The sequence below is a fragment of the Pinus tabuliformis genome, chromosome 9, assembly GCF_031772625.1.
Source record: "Pinus tabuliformis cultivar Carrire ecotype Pingquan chromosome 9, CPIR1, whole genome shotgun sequence".
Classification (NCBI taxonomy): domain Eukaryota; kingdom Viridiplantae; phylum Streptophyta; class Pinopsida; order Pinales; family Pinaceae; genus Pinus; species Pinus tabuliformis.
This window is the reverse complement of record NC_142307.1, coordinates 997,853,907-997,875,946: the sequence shown is the minus strand read 5'-3', so window position 1 is coordinate 997,875,946 and position 22,040 is coordinate 997,853,907. Positions and strand designations below refer to the sequence as shown.

Below are 22,040 nucleotides of genomic sequence, written 5' to 3'. Positions count from 1 at the left end.
GTTTGCTTATAGCTAAGTAAAACATCCTTGAAAAGAAATCTTGTAAGCTTTTACTTCAATTAGCTTTTTAGAATTTTTAGATCTCAAGATTAGATTTTTCCATAGTTTTGAGTGTTTTAAAAAAAATCTCTTTTGAAAAAGTTTGTTTTAGTAGTATTTGAGTGTTTGAAAAGAAAGGGAAATTTTCGTGAGCATAACTAGTTGTCTCGTTTTTTAGTGTATTGGAAAAGACAAAAAGCTCTTCTTTTGATTTGATTGTTAAGGAAAGATTTGTTTTTACAAGAATTTGCATTCTCAACTCTTTCTTAGCTAGAAATTCATTGAAGGAAAAGGATTGTTTTTCATCTTAAGTGCATTTTTTAGTGACTTGGAGTCGAGTCTTCACACCATAAGTTTCATCTCCGCACCTTTTGACTTAAGAAAAAACCAATAAAAATAACGCTTAAAGTAAAATCTATCTAGTAATCTTTTTATTTCTAGGGCTCTTTATCACCAACATAGCTTAGGCTAGTATCTTGGAGTAGGGAGTAATTAACTCTCCAAGATAGTAAAACAAACAAGTAGCTGTATCTTGCGGTAGGAGATAAATTCCAATTGTTACATCTATGCTCTGGGAAAGCTCCTCTTAAAGGAGAAGCACGAGATCATATCTGAACCAGTGTGGGAATCAATCCTTCCTCATTGGGAACGATAGAAGATATTCACGTATTAAAAACGGTAAACCTCGGATTGACCATTGTCGACGAGCCTGGGGTCACTTGTTGATAAACCTTGGATTATGTCAAGGAGTCTTCAAGGGGATTGAGCTTGTTACTCTGCCCTTGCGTGCATATCGGATCGTAGACTGTTCCCCCAGGTATATTTGTTTCCATTGGTGACCATAGTGACCATATTCTATAGGATTCTTTCCTAAGGTGACGGTGGAGGGAAGATCCCACTGTACCTGGAGTAGACGTCGGCTAGACTCACTTGGATTTTCTGGGGGGTTCTTTTCACTCGAGACGGTTTAGTGGAGAAACTTGTGCCAGTCTATTCATTAAGCAGGTTGTCGGGGTATTGAATTCTGCGACGTTGGATTTCATCACCAACTAGTGTTTTCGATACGGAAAATTACTGTTTGTGTGTGGTTTGACCTCCTAGATTCTTTAGGCGTGTGATTCAAAATTGTTTGGTTTTTTAGAGACTTTAGGTGGTTTTCATTGAGATTTTTCTTTGTTTGCGTGTGAATTAGTTAAAATATTTAATCGTGGCTGAATTACCGAGGAAGTCCCGTAGACTTCGAGGCCAAACTCCTGAGTTTTCACCGAGCCAGCTTGAAGGGCTATGAGACCTTGTCACTTCTGGTGACAGTAGAGTTTGGTCACTTGAAGAAGGAGAGTCTTCATTGGTTGTACATTCTGATTATCAAGCTCTAGTAGCAGATTATAATCCACAATCTATTTCATTTTCCGAAGTTACTGGTAGTTTTTCTTCTACTAGTGATTTAGCTGAGGAAGCTAAAATATCTGAACCTGAAACTGAACCTGCTGCTACTCCAACATCAGGACTTACCTCTCCAACTTCTAGTGGTCCTGGTTCACCCAGGGTAGAAAGAGTCATTACCCAAAATCTTCCTTTTGGACTTATTGTTATTGAAGAACTTGTTACTCCGGAAGAAAGTATCCCTATCCCTGAAAATCAACCAGTTATAGAACTTAGGGAGCGTGAATCGATCTTTTACAGTCCACCTAGGAGGGACGCTTGGTATCTTTCATTGACCAATTTTTTGGAAACCCCGGGACTAAGTTTTTCACCACCTCGCATTCCTTTTCACCCAACACCTAGGGGTTATTATCCTCCGTTAAATATGTCAAGACAGTCGTCCATGTTTTCTCAATCTCCAGAAACCTTTTTATACGGCGGTCCTTCTGTTCCCTCTGGGTATCAGTCACTTACTGGTACTTTTTCGAGAGCATCTCCTCAACCTATTGAACAAGGGTTATTAACTGGTAATAACGGAACTAAGCCATTGAGTGTAGAAGATATTCTTATGATGTCAGGTACTATTCCTAATCCGCAACCTCAAGGTGGCCAGTTACCGCCTGGGGGGCAGCCTCAAGGTCCTCAATTATCGCCTAGGGGGGCAACCTCAAGGTACCCAATTACCGCCTGGGGGGCAACCTCAAGGACAGTACATTCCTCAAGGTCAATCCCAGACTCAGTGTATACCTCAAGGTCAACCCCAGTATCAATATGTACCTCAAGGTCAACCCCAGTATCAGTACGTGCCTCAAGGTTATCAACCTCAAGGTCAGTACCCAACCCAAGGTTTCCAACCACCTTTCGGTCAATCATTTGTCCAAGGAGCTGGAAATGTACCTTTGAATTATCAACCCTACCCTCAACCGGTTATGGTCCTCAATATTCTCAACCTGCTATGGGTGTACCCCGGAATGAACTTAGTGTGGGATCCATCTCAATCTCAACAGATCTTGCAACCGAATGTGCAGTTGTCATCTCAATCTGGACAACCCTTGGTTTCTGGTTCAACCCAGCAACCTGTCCAGTCTACTATTCAAACTTCTGCACCTTCTGTAGTTTCTCAGCCTGGGCCTAGTACGCCTCGTACTCTGCCTCAAACGACTGCTGCAACATCTGTTCAATCTACCCCACCTACTTCTGGAGTATCGACAGCTCCGGTTTCTACTGTTCCTGTATCAACTCCTCAAGCATCTTTACCTCAGTCTGGATCCACAATTCAGACTTCGGTTCAAATGCCTGTAGGACAACCTGGTCCAAGTACGGTTGTCACAAGTCAACCTCAATTTACTTATCAACCGTACCAGGGACAGTACCAATTCGGTCCTGCTGTGCAGCAGCCAGTCTATCAGTATCAACCGTACCCTGGATATACATATCAACAACCTCAACAACCCCAGTACGGTCGGTTAATCCTGGTTTTCCGGGAGGATATAATATCCCAAATGCAATTCCAATTCCTAGTTATCCTGGATATCCTCCTCCTGGGGCTGGTCTCATGACCCAGGGTTTCAGGGACCCTAATCGTCAGTTACTGTTCATTGCAACTTTGGACTTGCCTGACTTGTCGCGCCTTACGAACGATCCAATTAACTATCTTTTGTTTTGGCCGCCAATGCCGAATAAGTTGCCTAGTGATATTCCTAAGTTTGAAGGAAAATCAGGAGAGGACCCGTCGAACCATGTGATGACTTATCACCTTTGGTGTGCGTCTAACTCCATTTCAGATGATTCAATCCGTTTAAGGCTTTTCCAACGCACTCTAATTGGTCTTGCGGCCAAGTGGTACATTGAGTTACTGCGAGCCACTTTTTATAACTTTAGTCAGTTAGCTACTTCGTTTTTAACTCATTTTCAGTTGCCAGTTAGATATGACAATGGCATGGAATTATTAACTTCATTAAAACAGTCAACGTCCACTTACATTTCAGATCACATTCATGAATGGAGACGTCGACGACATTTAGTGAAAGTTTTTATTCCGGATCAAATCTTAGCAGAATGGTTTGTCAAATCTTTATTACCGAAAATCACTGAGGATGTAGCTAAGGCAGGAGTCGTTACTGAAGAGCAAGTAATTGCTCAAGCTCAGTACCTTGACTTAGTTTATACGCAGTCAGGTACGTTACACGAGAAAATCCCTGACCTTCCTAAACAAAATCAAATAACTACAGCTCCTTCAGGGTCTCATGCCGTTGATGGTATGATTGGTACAGTTAATACCAAAAGTAAGAAGAAATCTTCCAAGAATTCTTCTCCTATCATAACTTTACCAGATTCCCCGACAGGAGATTCTTCCGCGGAAATTTCTGCCGATATTCATGTTGTAGAGTCATCTACGGCCAAATCAAAATCCGGTGGTAAAAAGAAAGGGAAGAAGAAAAATAAAACAGATAAAAATTCGAAAGAGAAACCAGAAAAAACGGAATCTACTGATGAGAAACACAAACCTCGTTATCCTTGTCTCATTTGTGACGAAGAGCATTTTACAAGAGACTGCCCTCATCGCGCTGAGGTTGCGAAAATCGTCAAAGGTTCCCAAACGCCTGCTGTTTTGAAGGATCCTTTTCCTAGTCAAGACAGTAAGATGATAGGTTCTTCCTCAAATGCCTCAGAAGAACCCATAATGATGATGTCCCATGTTAGGATTGCGACTCGATCGCAAGATTATGGAAGTAAAAGTCCTGTTGGTGGTAAGGAAGCAGAATCTTCTAATTCAAACCCATCAACTTCAACTCTCGGTTCCGATCCACTACAGATCGAGAAACCTAACCCAGAATTAGTAATCAAACCGCCCGCCAAGGGTATACTTCGAAAGTCAGCTTTCAATCCACATGCGAGAGCGGCTCAGAACTATAACATTGTTGAAGATTTGGCTATTTCACCTTCAGCAATGTCGGCTTTGGAGGTGCTGCAATCATGTCCAGCACAGCGTAAATTGCTATTGTCGGCTATAGGAGCTGTTGACATTCAGGACTCGAACCTTATAATTTTCGATCTAGAAAATAGTACACCTCGCTTACCTCATCAAATGGCTTTCCAGATTCCAGTGTTAGTAAAAAACAGACCTTGTTATAGGACTGTGATTGATGAGGGAGCCTCAACGTGTATTATGTCGATCCAGTGTTGGAGATCGCTTGGTTCTCCTACACTTAATCAATCCCCGACGATTCTAAAGGCCTTTGATGGCCATGGGTTCCATCCTTTTGGCATTCTACAGGATTTACCTATAGGGGTTGAAGGCAAAACTGTTAATCTAGATGTGGAGGTGGTTGATGCCCCTCTAGATTACAACCTTCTCTTGGGTCGTAGTTGGTCTTACGCTATGACAGTTGTTGTTTCATCGGTCTTTCGGCTTATAAATTTCCCTCATAATGGAAAGATCGTAACTATAGACCAGCTAACTTACTTTTCATCCGACCCAGCCTCTTCTGAAAGTATTCAGCATGTCGGCAAAACAACTATCCCGTATAAGGATGTTGGAGTAGGACTAGTTAAAGATTTTGGTTTACTAGGAACTTTTCCTTTTCCTCCTATCAACGCATCATCTTCTACTGCAACCATTCATATGATTTCGTCAGACACTATTGTTTATGATGATCCTTGGATCATACCTTCCGAATCTGAGATAGATTCATTTGGTGATGTTATGCCTTTGAGTCCATATGAAATTGCGTATCAGGCCGTGCAGTTATTTTCCGACCCTTCTTCAACCAAAATTGACTTAATGAATGTGGTCCATGAAGAATCACTTTCAACATCAAACTCAAATTCAACAACGTTTTCCAAACTTGTTCACACTGATGAGAAAATTCGTGAAATCCTGTGTGTTGATGATTTACCATGGGAAGATCTTCATCATAGATCTTCGTTTTTACCTGAGATTGATCGCTTTGAAAATGATTTTTCATCTATTTTTACGACTGAATATGTCAAGGAACCTCAGAATCCAATGAAAAATCCTGATTCTGAGTTAAATTTGGGAAACATTTCTCGAACTATTCCTATTGATATTTCGGTTAAGCCTGGAATTGTTGAAAACATTCATATAGGTGCCTCTTGTACGGAAAATGAAATTCAAATATATAAGGTCCTATTTCAAGAATTCCGCGACGTGTTTGCCTGGTCATATGAGGAAATGCCAGGAATTGACCTAGCAATTGTTGTTCATGAAATCAAAACTTACCCGGATGCTAAACCCGTCCGGCAACGTTTGCGTCAGATCCACCCGCGAAAAGCTGCTGCTATTAAAGCAGAAGTTGAAAAATTACTTAAAGCAGGTTTCATTTATCCAATTCTGTTAACGGATTGGGTATTGAATATTGTTCTCGTTAACAAAAAGCAAGGAAATAAGAATATGTATCGATTATAGGGATATTAATCGAGCCTGTCCAAAAGACAATTACCTAACTCCCTATATCGATCAAATCATTGATGATTGTGCCGGCAGTGAAATATTCTCCTTCATGGATGGTTTTTCCGGATACAATCAAATAAATATTCTACCTGCTGATCAACCAAAAACGACTTTCATTTGTCCATGGGGGACATTTGCTTATTGCAAATTACCTTTTGGGCTCAAGAACGCCGGGGCAACTTTTCAAAGAGCCATGTCTTACGCGTTTCATGACATCAAGCACATTGTGCAACCCTATCTCGATGATTTACCTGCTCATTCATTACATCGAGCTGATCATCTCATCCATTTACGAGCAATCTTTATGAGGTGTAGGCATTATCGAATTAGGTTGAATCCACACAAGTGTGTTTTCTGTATAGAAACGGGTCGGTTACTGGGGTTTGTTGTTTCGAAAGCCGGCATTCGCGTCGATCCCTCGAAGGTTGAAGCTATTGTCAAATTGCCTCCTCCTTTGAGTCTTCGCCAACTCCAAAGTTTGCAAGGGAAAGCAAACTTTTTACGTCGATTCATTCCTAACTACGTCGAGATCACAAAGGGTTTTACCCGGTTGTTGAAACAGAATACTCCATTCTTTTGGGATGAGATAGCTGAAAAATATTTTGATGCACTAAAACACGCGTTGACCCATGCACCGTTATTGCATCCTCCCAACTACAACCAGGACTACTTCTTATATCTCGCCGCCTCGCATTCCACCATTGGAATGGTGTTAGTTCAGGAAGATGAATTCAGTACTGAACATGTGATATATTACCTTAGTCGAACTTTAAATCCAACTGAGCTAAAATATTCACATGTGGAGAAATTGGCATTGGCAGTTGTTCAAGCTGTCCAACGTTTTCGTCATTACATTTTACTATGCAAAACTACAGTAATTTCCAATTGCAACCCTATGATCTATATTTTGACCAAACAATTGCTAGGGGGCAAGTACTCAAAATGGATTGTGATCCTGCAGGAGTTCGACTTGGAATTTGAAAAGTCTAAGTCAAAGAAATCTTTAGTTTTTGCGGAGTTGATGTGTGACTTCCCGCATGCTGACATGGAAACTGTGGTGGAGGAGCCCATTGCGGACGAATCCTTGTTTCTAATCAGCACTTTAGATCCATGGTATGGGGATATCATAGTTTATCTCCAAACCCAATCCTTTCGGCCAGAAATTTCAAGATCAGAACGTCAAAAAATACGATTCCAGTCCCAACAATTCAAAATTATTGGAGATACACTTTATCGTCGTGGGGCGGACTCTGTTTTCTGACGTTGTTTAACTCATGAGGAAGCTGAAAGGGTTCTAAATGACTGTCACTCTGGAGCGTGTGGCAGTCATATGTCTGGGTTTGCCACAACCCAAAAGATATTGCGCGCTGGCTATTTCTGGCCGTCTTTGTTTAAAGATTGTATTAACGCGGTCCGAAAATGCCACAACTGCCAAATTTTTGATCGAAAGATGCGCGCTCCACCTACTCCTCTCCACCCTATAATTGCCGTTGGTCCTTTTGCGAAATGGGGTATCGATTTTATTACATGTAACCCTCACTCGGCCGAGGGGCATGCGTATATCATCCTTGCGGTAGATTATTTTACCAAGTGGGCCGAGGCGATGCCTACATTTGAGGCAGACGGCAAAACTGCTGCGATTTTCGTGTTCAATCATATAATTGCTAGGTTTGGTGTTCCACAAGTGATTATCACTGATCATGGGCGTCATTTTCGAAATATTATGATGACTGAACTTACAGACCAACTTGGCTTGCGTCACGATAGTTCAACTCCATATTATCCACAGGCTAATGGTCTGGTTGAAGCCATCAACAAAGTTCTAGTCATCATGATCCGACGAATCATTGGGATTCATAGGTCGAATTGGCATAACATGCTATTTTCAGCGCTTTGGGCGTATCGAACCTCAGTAAAAACGTCAACCGGTTTCACTCCTTTCCAACTAGTTTATGGTTTGGAAGCTGTGTTACCCATTGAATGCGAAATCCCGTCATTGCAAATGGCCATCGAATTACTTCCAGCCACTTCCGAAGAGGAAAAACGTTTGTTGTACTTGGCTCAGCTAGATGAGAATCGACGTGATGCTGCATTAGCAATCGAAACTCATGCCAAACATATTAAAGCTCAGTATGATCGAAATGTTACCCCTCGTAATTTTTCGGAAGGAGACCTAGTCTTATTGTACGATCAAGCAAATGATAAATTAGGCGTTGGAAAATTCGTACCCATGTGGCATGGTCCTTATGTTGTTAAGCAAAAGCTGGCAAAAGGGGCCTATGAATTGGTAGACTTTGACGGGGTCTCTTTAGGTAAACCCAGAAATGGTCTTTACCTGAAGAGGTATTATGCTTAAATCTGGGTGTGGAGATTTTTAGTTAGGTTAGTTTTCTTTCTAGCTGGTGTGTTTTAGATTAAAAAGTGTGCTTAGCTTAGAGAGTGTTTTTTTTCATTATTCCTGCTTATCTTGATTTTACTCTTGATATTGCAGATGTCGACGTCTCTCCAAACATACATTGGTTTTGTTGATGGTGCTTGTCGTAATACACAGAACATTTCTTCCGCAGCTTTGGTTATCTATTCGCCCTCTAACAAGTTGGTATCTATGCATGGGGTAAGCCTCGATCAAACAACGAACAACATTGCCGAATATAGTGCAGTGATTGAGTTATTATCTGAATCTATCTCATTTGGGATTCGGAGTTTGATAGTGAGGTTAGATTCTGAACTCGTTGTATTACAGCTTAATAGAGTATATGCCATTAGAAATCCAGTGTTATTGAGATTATTTTTTAGAGTTCGTCTCTTGGAACGTGAATTTGACTATATTGAATATCAACATATTCCAAGATATTTAAATACATTAGCAGATGCAATTGCTTCTCGAATGTTAAGTAGACATTTGCAATAATCATACAAGTAAATTTAAAAACATTCCATAACATGTTTTACAAGATAAGCCGGTAATAGTGATATGTAGAAGTGTGTCAAATATACATCGTCTTCGATCATAGGTTGAAAAACACCTTATGATCGGCAAAAATGATAGTACAAAAGAAAAAAATGTCATATGAATCTACAACAGGCGATCATCCTATCACTGGTGATGATCATGATAAGAAACCACTGTACGGGCTACCCTACAAAGGAACCTCCTGAAAGGTCCTGGGACCCCAATCACATAGCACTGTAGCCTAAGAGGAATGTCATCTATGCTGGTCTCCGGAATGTCTGTTGTCAAACACTCTAGATGACTCTCCAATTCGACCAAGGTCTCTGTAGATTCGTCCTGTGGGGCTGGTGGTGCTGCAGTTGGCTGTTTCCTCTCATAGGGTCGGAGAGTGGCTGGTCGTCGTGAACCTACATCTGCATTTGAAACTTTTACTATCAATTTTGGGACGAAAAAAAATAAATTAAAATGTTGAAAATGATTTTACCTGAGTCATCCCATTGCTCTCCTGGTGGAAGAGCCATGTTTGGGTCACCACGATAATCTACCCCAGCATAAGGAAAGTCCTGAATAGCAAAAACTTGGTTCTCCAACCAATGAAAATACTCAGGAGTGAATCGAACGACTTCTGTTCCCTCCTCAGGATGACGGGCCATAACTGCAACCCAACGCATCAGTTTGGGCTCTCAGGAAGTCCAGCTCCAACAGTAAGATGTTGTGGGACCAACATTGGGACCCTCTCCAGACCAAAGCTCACAACTAAAGCACCATATCCAAAGGTCTTCAGTTGTCCGTTCTTTTCTCTAGTCAGTTGGCCTTTTATATTAGCCAACACAGCCTCGCACCAGTTGAAGATGGTGCCTCGAAAGCAGTCTACTGCCATCCACATTTGGGATCTAGTGGCTATATGTAGTGTTGCGCTTCCGCAGAGCCTGGTAACAGTAAACGCAATCACTTTCAGTTCAGGAAGGGATATGGTTTTGATATCTATCCCTTTGTCTCTAGTTTGGTCGTTGCAAAACTCTAGCCGGAGGCTATCGACAGACTGGCCACCTGGCCTAGTCCCGAATAGAGTCAAATGTTCACCTCTCTTAGGCAAACCAGTCAAAAAGTAAATTTCTTCCGGCTCCATTTCGAGCTGGTGGCCACCAATAAAGAAACACTGGTCCTGTATGTTCCACCTGTCTACTAGCCACTGCAAAAAGTCCACCTAGGCCCTCATGCCAGGTATGGCCCAGAATTTGTATAAACCGCATGCCTTCAATGCATCAATTGAAGGTTGATGATTAATCGCGGTGAGATCCACATCCTCGTGCTCCCATTCCCGCCAATCAAGCATGATGTATACCCTACATTCAATAAAAAGGTGGATTAGAATATCTAAAATCAAAAATTTTGGGTGAAATTTGAAAAATTTAGGTTTAAAAACCTTTGCTGCGGGGACCACACCCTCTCTGTTAGAGACAGTGCGTGGGTCTGCACTTTACCTTTACGACATGTGCGGACCCCTGACTTTTTTCCTTTTACGAAAAAGTCGGGGTTCACAGGTTTCCTATGCTATGCCTGCGAACCCCCGCGCGCGGGTTTTTAACCTAGAAATTTCCTAAAAAACAAAATAAAGCCCTAAAAACAATTTTCAAACAGATGAAATGAAAGAGTATGATGATGTGGATTACCTGGAGGAGACGGTGTTCGATTCCAACGGACGGATTTTCCGCAATCTTCACGGGAAGTTTCTGACCAAAAGCTCTCTTTTCTCACTCTGAAGTCAAACGGTAAAAATGAATTTACAAAAGCCCTTTTTATAAGTTTTTTTGAATAAATGAGTTTTTAATTTGTTTATTTTTCACTTTAAAGAGGTAACTTTTGAAGCGTTTTTATCCATTTTAAACAGGTATGAGTAATGTTTGAGTTTTTGTGTAGGATAACGGATTTTTCAAGCAAAGTTGGTCATTTTTTACGAAAAAACATTAGAGTCACCTTTAAGCTCTTTTCTGACTCCTAAAACATGAAAAGATTGCCGAGTTTTTCTTTTTAAACTCGTTAAAACGGAACTAAAAAGACGGTCCACTTACAACCCTTTTCCAACCGTAAAAACATGAAAAGATTACCGGATTTTTGTCGTTTCAAATTCGATATTGGTTATAAAACAAAATGTCATTGATCGCTTTTTTACTTTTTCGGATCAGAGGCACTAATTATGAAAAATAATCCTTGGTCGTAATGATCAAGCGGTTCTCTCAAGTATTATTTTATACTTTTTCGGGCTTGGGAGACACAAATTTACGAAAAATGACAACCATGGAGTTTTCTTAAGTTTTTTCAGACTCTCTAAAATTGAAAAACGCCGAGTTTCTCCTATACTGGACTCGTTAAAATTTAACAGTAAAAGATCTGTTCAATTACAAACAGGAATGGACCACTCCTTCTTAGGGTTCGAATTTAAACTAAGTTGGACTCATTCGAAGGATGAGCTTATAATCAAGCAAATGTTATCCTCCTCAAGCTTGTCAAAAATAAAGAGGTACTTGCCAGAAATGGTGGGGGAAAAGAGAGGAATATGAGCCTGTTTGTCATACTTTGTAACCACTCTTGAACACGACACTTTTTATTCACCTGGGTTAGGAAATCCTTTTCCTAACAATTGATCAAACCATATTGAAAGTCTTCAGCCAGTTTCTGGGTATTAACTTTGGGTCAATTGTCATCGAACCATCTGTTGTGTCGTTATGTGTTCAAGAGGTTAGTGCAAATAAACCATTCATCTGCAAAATATCTGTCATCCATCTTGACCATCCCTGAGTCAGTCCTTGCAACTATATTTCTTCAGACTTGATCTATGATTTCGTGTTGTGGGCTTACCTACGACGGATCGATTTCTATCGACTTCAGCTCATTATCTAGAAAGATGATCTAGAAATCGTCAGTACCTTGGGATTTGCATGCCTCAATGGCAGGTTTCTCGCCTTTGACGATAGGTTGCATCATTGACCTTCAATCAAAGGATTCCGTGACATGTTCGACATCAGCACATCTATTCACATCTCATGGATTGTACTGAGTACTTTGAGAGCCATTGACATTACTGGTGGTTTCTCTCACACTTGTTAACAATTTACATCATTGACTAGTAATCAAGTGGTTTCTACCATGTTTGACTTCGACACATTCATTCACATGGATAGCATCATACTATTTCGAGATGTAGAAATCAAGACCCTAGATCTAGTTTCCACCATCCAAGCTACGAGGAATTTTGTATTCATTATACAGTGGACTATTCATAAACAGATGGTTGCGTCCATACTGTGTCTACATATGTCTATACTTGTGATGTATTACAAGATCATTCCTATATCAGAGCAATAGTTAGTTTTCTAGTCAATTTTGATCTGAGTATGGGAATGCCTACCTCAACGATGATATGATCTCATATTTATATTTTGCATTGAATGTTTTTACAGGTTCCAACCGAGCTCTCCACAAGATGATCCTCGAAATGATAAAGTACTTCACTCTTCTTAAGATGATAAATGAAATCCTCATCTACTACAGACTTCGCACTTTAGGGGGCAATCTGTTACACAAAATATTGTCACCATGACTATTTGCAGTCAGTATGGGTCTATCATCATTCATTCACCATGACTATTTGCAAGTCTCAAACCTCAGCTCTTCATGTCAAGCTTTGAAAATGAGAGAAAGTCCTTAAAAAATCAATAAAGCTCTGGTTCCGCACTTTCTCTTACTGTTACCTGCGGTCCCGCACCCCATGGTCATGTTACCTGCGGACCTGCCCACTCTGTCTCTAAAGGAGTGGGTGCGGACCCCTGTGAAAGTCAAAAAGGCGCAATTTTATTCTTAAAAACTCACTTGTGGTTAATTCTGGATGATTCTAGAAGGAATCTTGACGTGGATGGTTCGCTCCTAGGTGGTTCATGCATCCCAAAACTAAAGGAGCTAATCCCTTGATGAGAGGAGCTTATCCCTTTGAAGGAGGGCTTTATCCCTTTGAAGGTGGACCTAGTAACTTCCCTCCATTGCACTATAAATTAAGGCATTGGGCTGGTTGCTAGGGAGGTTAGAAGCTGAACATTTTTTAGGGTAAATGCTGTTGGAATTGAGACTTCCTAGTTAAGCTTGAGAGGAGACATTACATACCTTTTGGCTTCAATGGGAAGAGAGTGAAACTTGTCAAAGTAGAGGAGATTCTTGCTGGACCCTGGGAGGAGCTTGTACAGCATCAAGGCACTAAAGTTGTAAAATTCTTCTTTGATTAAAGTTAATACAATCAAATTCATTTTTCTCAACAAATTGTCTTATGTGATTTGTTTCATGAATTCCTTGATCATCATGATAAGTATGCTTTATTATATTGGCTTTTCAGGTGCTATTTAATGTGTGTGCTTGTTTGTGTTTGCAGATTCTTTACAAGGAAGCTCATTTGGATCAACGGAGTGTGGCTTCTACAAACTTTCACTGGACCCAAGGTAGGCCTAAAACACTTGTTCGCCTTTATCTATAAATTGCATATTTAGAGAAAGATAGAATTTGTTTGGTTTGCTTGTCGCTAGATATCATTAGATACTAAGGAGGTCAATCTTGTCCACAAGAACGACTTATCTGGACGACACTTAGCCAAAAACAATACCTGGGATCTTCTAGAACTTCTTGAAGGGAGAAGTGTTGTTGGATGCAAATGGGTCTTCAAACTGAAACAAAAAGTTGATGGAAGTATCGAAAGGTATAAGGCGAGACTGGTAGCAAAAGGGTATTCTCAGGTTGAAGGTATCGACTTTCATGAGATTTTTTCACCAGTTGTAAAACTTGTTTCTATTCATACTGTGTTGGCACTAACTGCATTACTTAACCTTGAGTTAGAACAGTTAGATGTTAAAACAACTTTTCTACATGGTGATTTGAATGAAGAGTTATATATGGAACAACCAGAAGGTTTTGTACAAGGTCGCAGTAGAAGATTAGTTTGCAAGCTCAGGAAATCATTGTATGGTCTGAGGCAGTCTCCCAGAAAATGGTACAAGAAGTTTGACTCCTTCATGGTGAGCCAGAAATTTATAAGTGAGTATGATCATTGTGTATACTTCAAGAGTTTCAATGGCATATTCATTATCTTAGCTTTGTATGTTGACGATATGCTTATTGCAAACAAAAGAATGGAAGAGATCAACAGGTTAAAGGCTCATCTTTCTAGGACATTTGATATGAAGGATCTTGGAGCAACAAAACATATCTTGGGCATGGAGATACACAGAGACAGGAAAAATGGTAAGCTTTGGTTATCACAGCAGAAGTATGTGGAGAAAGTACTTGAAAGTTCTATATGAACAATGTGAAACCTATTAATGTTCCATTAGCTTCCCATTTTAAGCTTTGATTGGTTTTGAGTCCTAGAACTGATGAAGAAAAGCAGTATATGTCTCATGTACCATATGCAAATGTTGTAGGCAACTTAATGTATGCGATGGTATCTACAAGACCTGACATTTCACATGCAGTTGGAGTTGTCAGTAGGTTCATGGCAAATACAGGTGAAGAACATTGGCGAGCAGTGAAATGGGTGCTTCGATATCTAAGAGGCACAAGTGACCATTGCATCATCTTTAATGGTAGTAAAGGATCAGTCTGCGAATATGTAGATGCTAATTATGCAGGTGATTTGGACAAAACAAGATCTACTACAGGTTATGTCTTTCCTCTTGCAGGTGGAGCAATTAGTTGGATGTCAAAGCTTCAAGAAACAATTGCATTATCCACTACTGAAGCAGAACATATAGCTGCTTCAAATGCCAATAAAGAAGTAATCTGGTTAAAGGGTCTACTTGATGAGATTGGAAGGATGCAGGAGAAAGTGAATGTACTTTGTGACAGTCAAAGTGCTATTCACTTGGCTACAAATCCTGCTTATCATAGCAGAACCAAGCACATTGATGTAAGGTATCATTTTCTGAGACATGTGATCGATGGCGGAAAAGTAGCTCTTCAAAAGGTCCATACACGAGAGAATTGTGCAGACATATTCACAAAGCCAGTTACAGTAGAGAAGCTGCGATGGTGTTTAGCTTCTCTTGGCTTGCAGAAAAGATGATGAATGGGCATGGGCAAGGGATTAGGAAAATTGTTGTCAAGGTGGAGTTTGTTGGAAATTGACAACTAATTATGTAAATTTGGGTAAAATGTATTAGTTATTAACAAGTTAGTTTTATATCGAAACATCGGTTATGTAACTGAGGAGGCTCATATAAAACTGATGAATGCCCGAACTATTGTAAGGAGAATCATTTATTGATTGAATAGAGATTCCAATCCCTTGCCCCATGGATGTTTCCTTGACACTCTGTTAGGGTTTTACCATGTAAATCCTGAATTATTACCTATGTTGTTATATTCAGTTTCCAATTTGTTTCTTGTTTTATTAACTACTCAAACCTCTCATCAACGATGTTATGGGATAGAAGACTACAAAATATGGATAAAGAAGACTACAAGCTATATAAGACAAGCCTTAGTTTTTAAGGGGGTTTGTCATTTGCAAGGTCTTTCCTCGTATCTGTCTCTGCTAGAGATCATATTTTGGCTTTTGGATTCTACTCGCTTTTTTCTCAGTCCCTCAAAAGTGATGAAATCCTAGAGCTCCAAACTCAACATACATAGTGTCCCCTCTAGGAAATTTCAATCTCAGCAATGGATTCTTTTCTCTGTCAGGCGAAATTTTTCCACAAACCAAAAGGATCTCACTAGTGCCTATAATTTCAAGAAATCAATCACTGATCCTGACTCCAGACCCTCACTTTCCTTACAGTCTTTCCTATGGACTATCCATACCCAAGATGGCGCATCCTTGACTCTAGCCGTTGAAGGTCAAACAATGAAGAAGAAAATGGGCAAGCGAAATAAGAGTGGGAAGGCTTTACGTTGTAAGTTTGCAGACTCTCAAACCAACAGTCAGATGAATGACTTGGCGAGTAGCATGGCTAGAGGAAACCATTTCCATCTCATAATTCATGAATTAAGAATACCTCTATGCCTATCCATTCTAAAAATCTTGAATGAGCCTGTTTTTTAAAGTGAAATTATTTTCTCGGCAGTTTTGCAAAATCTATAGCAATAGTGGCAAAACGGGGATGCACTCCTCTAAAGGTTTGTCTGACCAAATCTTAGTATGTAAGGAAGGAATTAATTTGTATCTTCCAGTAGATGTGAGTCCTATGGAATATTTGTAATCATCTCCCAGTTTTATGGCCACTTTCCGGGAGTGGATTTAATACATCCCCTACTCGTCTTTATTAAAAAGAAAGAAATTATTAAGTACAAGGGTCTAGAGCGAGAAGTGATTAACAAGTGATGACCACCTAACTAGGTTTAATTAGGATATTTTGTTACATTAAATTTCCACCCATATCTTCGTGAAAGTTACGATGTTGAGCTCTGTCAAAACACTATGGGATTGTTTTCTCACTGAATTGAAAAATTTCAATAGAAAAATCTGTTGAGTTAATTTTTTGATCTAGAAGAATTTGGGCCAGGTTGCTAATACAACTTTGGCATTTCTAGGAAAGGATAGCTCATCCCATATGCAAATTTGTCTTCCATAGGCTTGAAAATACATCTTAGCTAAGATGGTATAGTGCATTTGTATGCAAATCAATCTGTTGAATGCCATGCCCATAAGGGGTAGCCCTAGTGGTTGTGACTCACAGTGATAATGCCTAGGCCAAACTAATTTAAATCCTAGCTAGCATTGCTCAACATGTTTGTGGGGTATCATATCAGTTTCCTTGGTTGAAGCACAATGTGATCCTTAGTGGAAGCAATGATTATATGTTCTACTTATTGATTTTGCTCTTAATGCTTGGGAAAAAAAATATGTCGAATGAAAAATTATCAACATTCAAGTAGAGGATTTAACAATATGAATACTTTTTTTTGCTACTAAAGTCTTGATATTGTTGCCTTCTTACATCTAGGAGTGCCCCAGACACCATTGACACCCAGTCCCCCAAGAGAATCAAGCTCCTCCAACCACCAAACCCTAAGTAACAAACTGTTGGAAATAATACTGAGAGGGGGGGGGTGAATCAGTATTATCTAATTCTTTTGCAAATCGTCCTTATTTGTTCTTTGAATTATTTATGCATGTCAGTACCATAAAATAATGAGCATGAACAAAGAAAAACAGATAGTCACACCAAAGAACACAAGATGTAAGGTGGAAACCCAATGTGGGTGAAAACCACCTGCTGCAATATGTCTCTATCTTCTTTCAAATTAGAAACTTCTTTTACAATGGTTTTGTACTGGTGCAGTCCTTTACCAGTACGCAGGCTGCAACCTGCAGAGAGCTACAACTCTCTCTCGTTTTCCAATCTCTCCTGGAAGGGAGCTACAACCCCCTACTTCTTTTCATAAAGCATCAAATGATCACCAAGTACATATCAGTTACAGTCCACTACAGATATCAGATCAGCAATAACAGAACTAACCCAGAACACCTTATCAACAGAGAAATTCAATCAACAGAACATCTTAATACAGAGACGCAACTTTCCCTTCTGTGACCTGCGTCGAGACGCAGTTCACCTTCTGCTCTCCTGCGTCTACCCGCAGAGATCCTTCTGCTGTGCTGCATGCCCACGCACTGTTCCCTCAACTGTACTGCATCCTGTTGCTGTAGGGACGCACCCAAAAACACTATCGCGCCGCGTACTTCGCTGCAGGGACGCACCCAGAGATACTATCGCGCCGCGTCCTTTTACTGCAGGGACGCACCTGAACCTTATTCTGCTCTGCGTCTCCACGCAGTTCGCCTGTCACTGCACTGCGTCCCGGACGCACCTGAATCTTACTCTGCCCTGCGTCCCCACGCATGTCTCGTCCTACTGCACTGCGTCCCGGTGCACTGTTCCCTTCACTGTACCTGTGTACCTTCGGGTATGAGTGATCTCAAGACTTTAAGTGTAACCCAAACAGTCAGATCTACAGATCTGATCATGCGCCAAAGAGATCTCAGTCCTTCAGTAGATTCGCCTTCTTTAGATCTAGACCAGATCTAGCCCTCATAAGATATTCAACCAAAGACATACACAAACCAAATGATCTCCTTTGCTTTATATAGGCAAGCTCCTCCTCAAATCATGGAACAATACCACGAGCCGACACCATAATAACACAATACCGTTGGCTAGATACCAAGAGTAAAACACAAGAAACCCCCACGTGTGCTTTTCTCTGCCTTAAAATGTGTGCACTGGGTGGACGCACCTCCTGAATGTCTGGCCTGCGTCTCTGGACGCGGCTTCTGCATGGTGTACCTGCGGGTACGCATCTTCTGAACTGATTTCCTGCGTCCTTCTTTATTTTCAATAAAAAGAGAGCCTTGCCATGGGAGTTGCCATCAAGTACAACATCTGTAACATATATAGCCATTCCTGAAACATAATGCCAACACAAACAAGTAGAACAGATCCACCTACCCCTAGTTTGCAAAGTTCTCAAACACATTTTAACACAGGCACGCCAAATAGGCCACCATCACCTATGATGGATAGGGGATACAACATAGAAAGGAAAGGTGTCACTTAGTAAACTTAAGGCATTGAGAATATTTTCTCTTCCTCACAAACTCTAACCTTTAATTGATCTAGGATGCTAAAATAGTCAAATGGGGTGGATACCAATATGACAACAATACTAGGGTTGGTATGTATCTTTCACCCCCAAATTGAGCCTTCTTGGAGAATGTTTGGGATGTTTTAGATGCTAATAGAAAGGACATAGTCTATTGATTATGCCAATTTATTCATAGCTTAGACATAGTCTATATGTAAGAAGTGAAAGTGACAAGATTTTTTCTCAAGACTTCACTTAATTTCATTTTATCTAGTGCCAAGGCATATAGATCTGATCCTCGGAAGGGAAAAGTGCTTTAGCAATGTTGTTGTCAACCACACTTGCTACCTATGTTACATACTAGGGCACATATCCTATCTAAACATTGGCCAAGGTTTTGTTACAATTGGATGGACATATGTTAGGGGTTGCCAACATCTATGCTCCAAATGATGCATTGGAATGTGTAATTTTTTTCCATTGAATAATTGAAAACCTATCAGATTCCAACTGGCTGATTTGTGGGGACTTCAACGTGGTTGAGCCATAATTAAAGAAGGTCTTATTTCTTCCTCACTATTAGAGCCCTGAAGATTGGGAGGCCTAGTTCAGTCTGTGGTCCATCTTAGGTATATACAACCATAATGTCTATGGAAGGAATGATCTTAATTTTAGAAAAATAACATTAAAGAAGCTTAATTGGGGACATGCTCTAGAATCAAAACGTCTCCACAATTGACTGTCAAGGCTTCATGCATGTTCGACTATTAATAAAAATTACTTTGTTTGACCACTGACCTTTTTTTAGCATCTCTTAAGTGGGTTGTAAGCCATGCATGTCGCGGTCAAACTATCTTCTTAATGTGTCTCTCCTTGAGAACCTTAGTTGCCTACGATAGCATCCATATCCTTGTTTATCAAGCTTTCTCTGATATTTGATTTTGAATCCTTTAGGGAAATTAGTTTCAACCTCTTTGGAAAAATGACCTACCGTGACGATTGTTACCCTACCCTTTTTTAATTATGCTAGTTGTGTATATGTTATCAATAAAAATTCAAAGCATGTTTAACAACAACAAAAACAATAGACCTAAAATTTTGGCTGTTAAAGCCACAAACCCATAGAAATCACCAAAAATAAGACGAGTCAACCCATAATTTTTTAATAAAAATACCCAAATTATTGTTTTTTTAACATTTAATTTAGTGGAACTAAACATATCGTATCAATGCAAGCCATCCTAATTTTGTTGTAGCTTACATACATATGTCAATTAAGTCACAATGAATACATGGATTGAATTTCACAATTTAAGTAGTATGCTCTAACACCAAACTCCCCTCCACCTTCGAGGTTCTGGACACCCACCAGAGGTCATCAATTTGAACTATAAGAACAAAATAATTATGCAAAAATGGTTTTTATTCTTTGGTTAAATTCAAATTGGGGTTTCCACAGTGCCAACAGAGGTGATGGGCTCGAATCCCGAAGAAAAAGACTCAAGATTCAATCCCAAACCACAAAACTCAAAATAAAATTTGAATTTAAAGAAAAAAAATGGACAAAATAACGTACTCACACAAAATTTATATTCAGTTTCTTGTCAAAGACCACGACCTTGCCTCTTGAATTGTGCATCATCAGCATGCCCTCACCCTCATTCCTCCTATCGCTCTCCATAGAGGTAGTGGGCCAAACCTTTCTTGTGACTATAACCAAGGGCTCGGCTGTTATGGGTTGCAGGTTCAATTCTCACTATTGCTTCCATTGTCTTACGTAGGTGGGAGGAGTGACCTCAAGCCTGCTATTGGTGGGATGGGCATATGCGGTAAGCTTTGAAGGGATTTCAAATGAGACTAGAATTTGAACCATGTTCTTACAAGGATTACTACGAGGCCAATCCCCAACATAGCATCGTGCTCTGTGAGGACTATGCGAGTTATTTCCTGAGAGATTTCGTGGCCTTCGGATGCAAGCTCATTCTTATTTTTACAATGCTTTATAGCATACCCTCCATCAGAGTTTTGAATGTGAGATTGTTGCTCACAAGGAACATATTAGGGTGGAAGTTTTCAAGCTATCAAACTCTCTATGTAATGGGGATATGTAATGGGGAGGTTTAGTGTTCGCGGCTTTGGAGAAATAATGCTCACTCTCTCTATTTAACCTTTTTAACTACTAAAGAGGAAGAGGTTAGAGGAAGAGGTTAAATTTGGATTATATGTAAATGTACTGAATGTAAAATTAACAATTCATTTAAAACAAGTATTGCATGGAAGCTTAGTGCCTACCATTCAAGTTATAAATTATGCTCTCTAAAAAATTACATAAAATTTTAAAACATTATAACTTGTACTGATAAATGTTAAATTAACAATGGTTAATAGGAAAATCCAATCATATAGCCTTTTTTGGAATGGATTGAGACGTCTAGACTCTACACATTTACAATTTTTCTCCTACATAAATAATGGGGGGAAGTAACCTCTTGTAAGTATATTTCTTTATATCTTATTCCTGTCCTTTTTTTTATGCGACATCTTGACTTTTTAAGAAGATAACCACTTCTTTGAGTGAATTAGTGACTTCTTCCATTTTTTCTCTATCTTCATCTCCCATTTTAAATATTTCATTCCATTTCTCATTGAATTTCATAACTTTATTCCCATCGATATTTTTTTCCTAGACTCCCACTCAATGTTTGTGATCATATATTTATGCATGCCATTGTTCTTCATAATAACTTTACGTCTATCGAGAATTTTCTTGTGGTATCTAGTTCCAGGCATCCCATCCTTTTCTTTCTCTAAGAGTTATTCCATCCTAACATGCCATGATTATTATGTGTATGTTTATATATTTATATATATATATATATATATATATATATATATGTTATACAATCCCTATGACTCCAAAGTTTCTTGTTCTTGATAATTACTTGATGCCATTAAAGGCATATAGAACTTGGAGCTCCACAGTTACTCCTATTCTTGATTCATTTGTCATATAAATTGTGTGTTATAAAAGAATCAGAATGGAGAAGTGTAGTTTGTTAAGTGCATTCCTATTATTTTTGCAATTTTAGGTGGTCAATGCAAGAAAACCCACATTGAGGGTGACCCACTTTCAATCTGTGTGCACAGAAATAATCAAGGACAACTCTGGGCATTATCAACTGGAAAAGAAACATGTACCCCATTAGCTCAAACCAATGATTTGGCACGCTAGTTCAATAATGAAGACACTTTTTATTTTGAAATAAATGATTGGGTGCCCATAACATTTTTAGTATAAATAGTCAATGGCCTCATAAATTTGATCTGTAGTAAAATATTTGTCTTTTGGCATCATGGTTGGATTTGGTATGGAGCACTTTGTTCCAGAATACTAGTGAATTATGATGAGTGGTGTGTTTGAGGAATTTAAGAATGCATGGAGAAAGGCTTCTTCATCGGCTCTTGCAATTTTCCTTGTACCCCATGGAAAGAGGTATCTTGTGAAGCCCATCAAATTCTCTGGTCCCT

The 22,040-nt window shown here is 39.6% G+C and overlaps 1 protein-coding gene across 6 annotated transcripts in view; it reads right to left on the bottom strand.

Moving 5' to 3' along the window:
• Positions 1-20,637, bottom strand: part of LOC149152081 (mitochondrial carrier protein CoAc2-like) — a 46,619-nt gene extending 25,982 nt beyond the window's left edge. For 4 of the 6 annotated variants that reach the window (XR_016262884.1, XR_016262880.1, XM_089440724.1 and 1 more), the window contains exon 1: positions 20,093-20,637. Coding sequence is in view for 1 of the 6 variants with exons in the window: in XM_089440727.1 (XP_089296853.1) it covers positions 20,093-20,193 (101 nt within the window). In the remaining 5 variants the exon portion in view is untranslated. Of the gene's footprint in view, positions 1-20,088 lie in introns of all 6 variants that reach the window. The other 2 variants (XR_016262881.1, XM_089440725.1) reach the window with 1 other exon arrangement.
• Between the last annotated feature and the right edge of the window lie 1,403 nt (positions 20,638-22,040).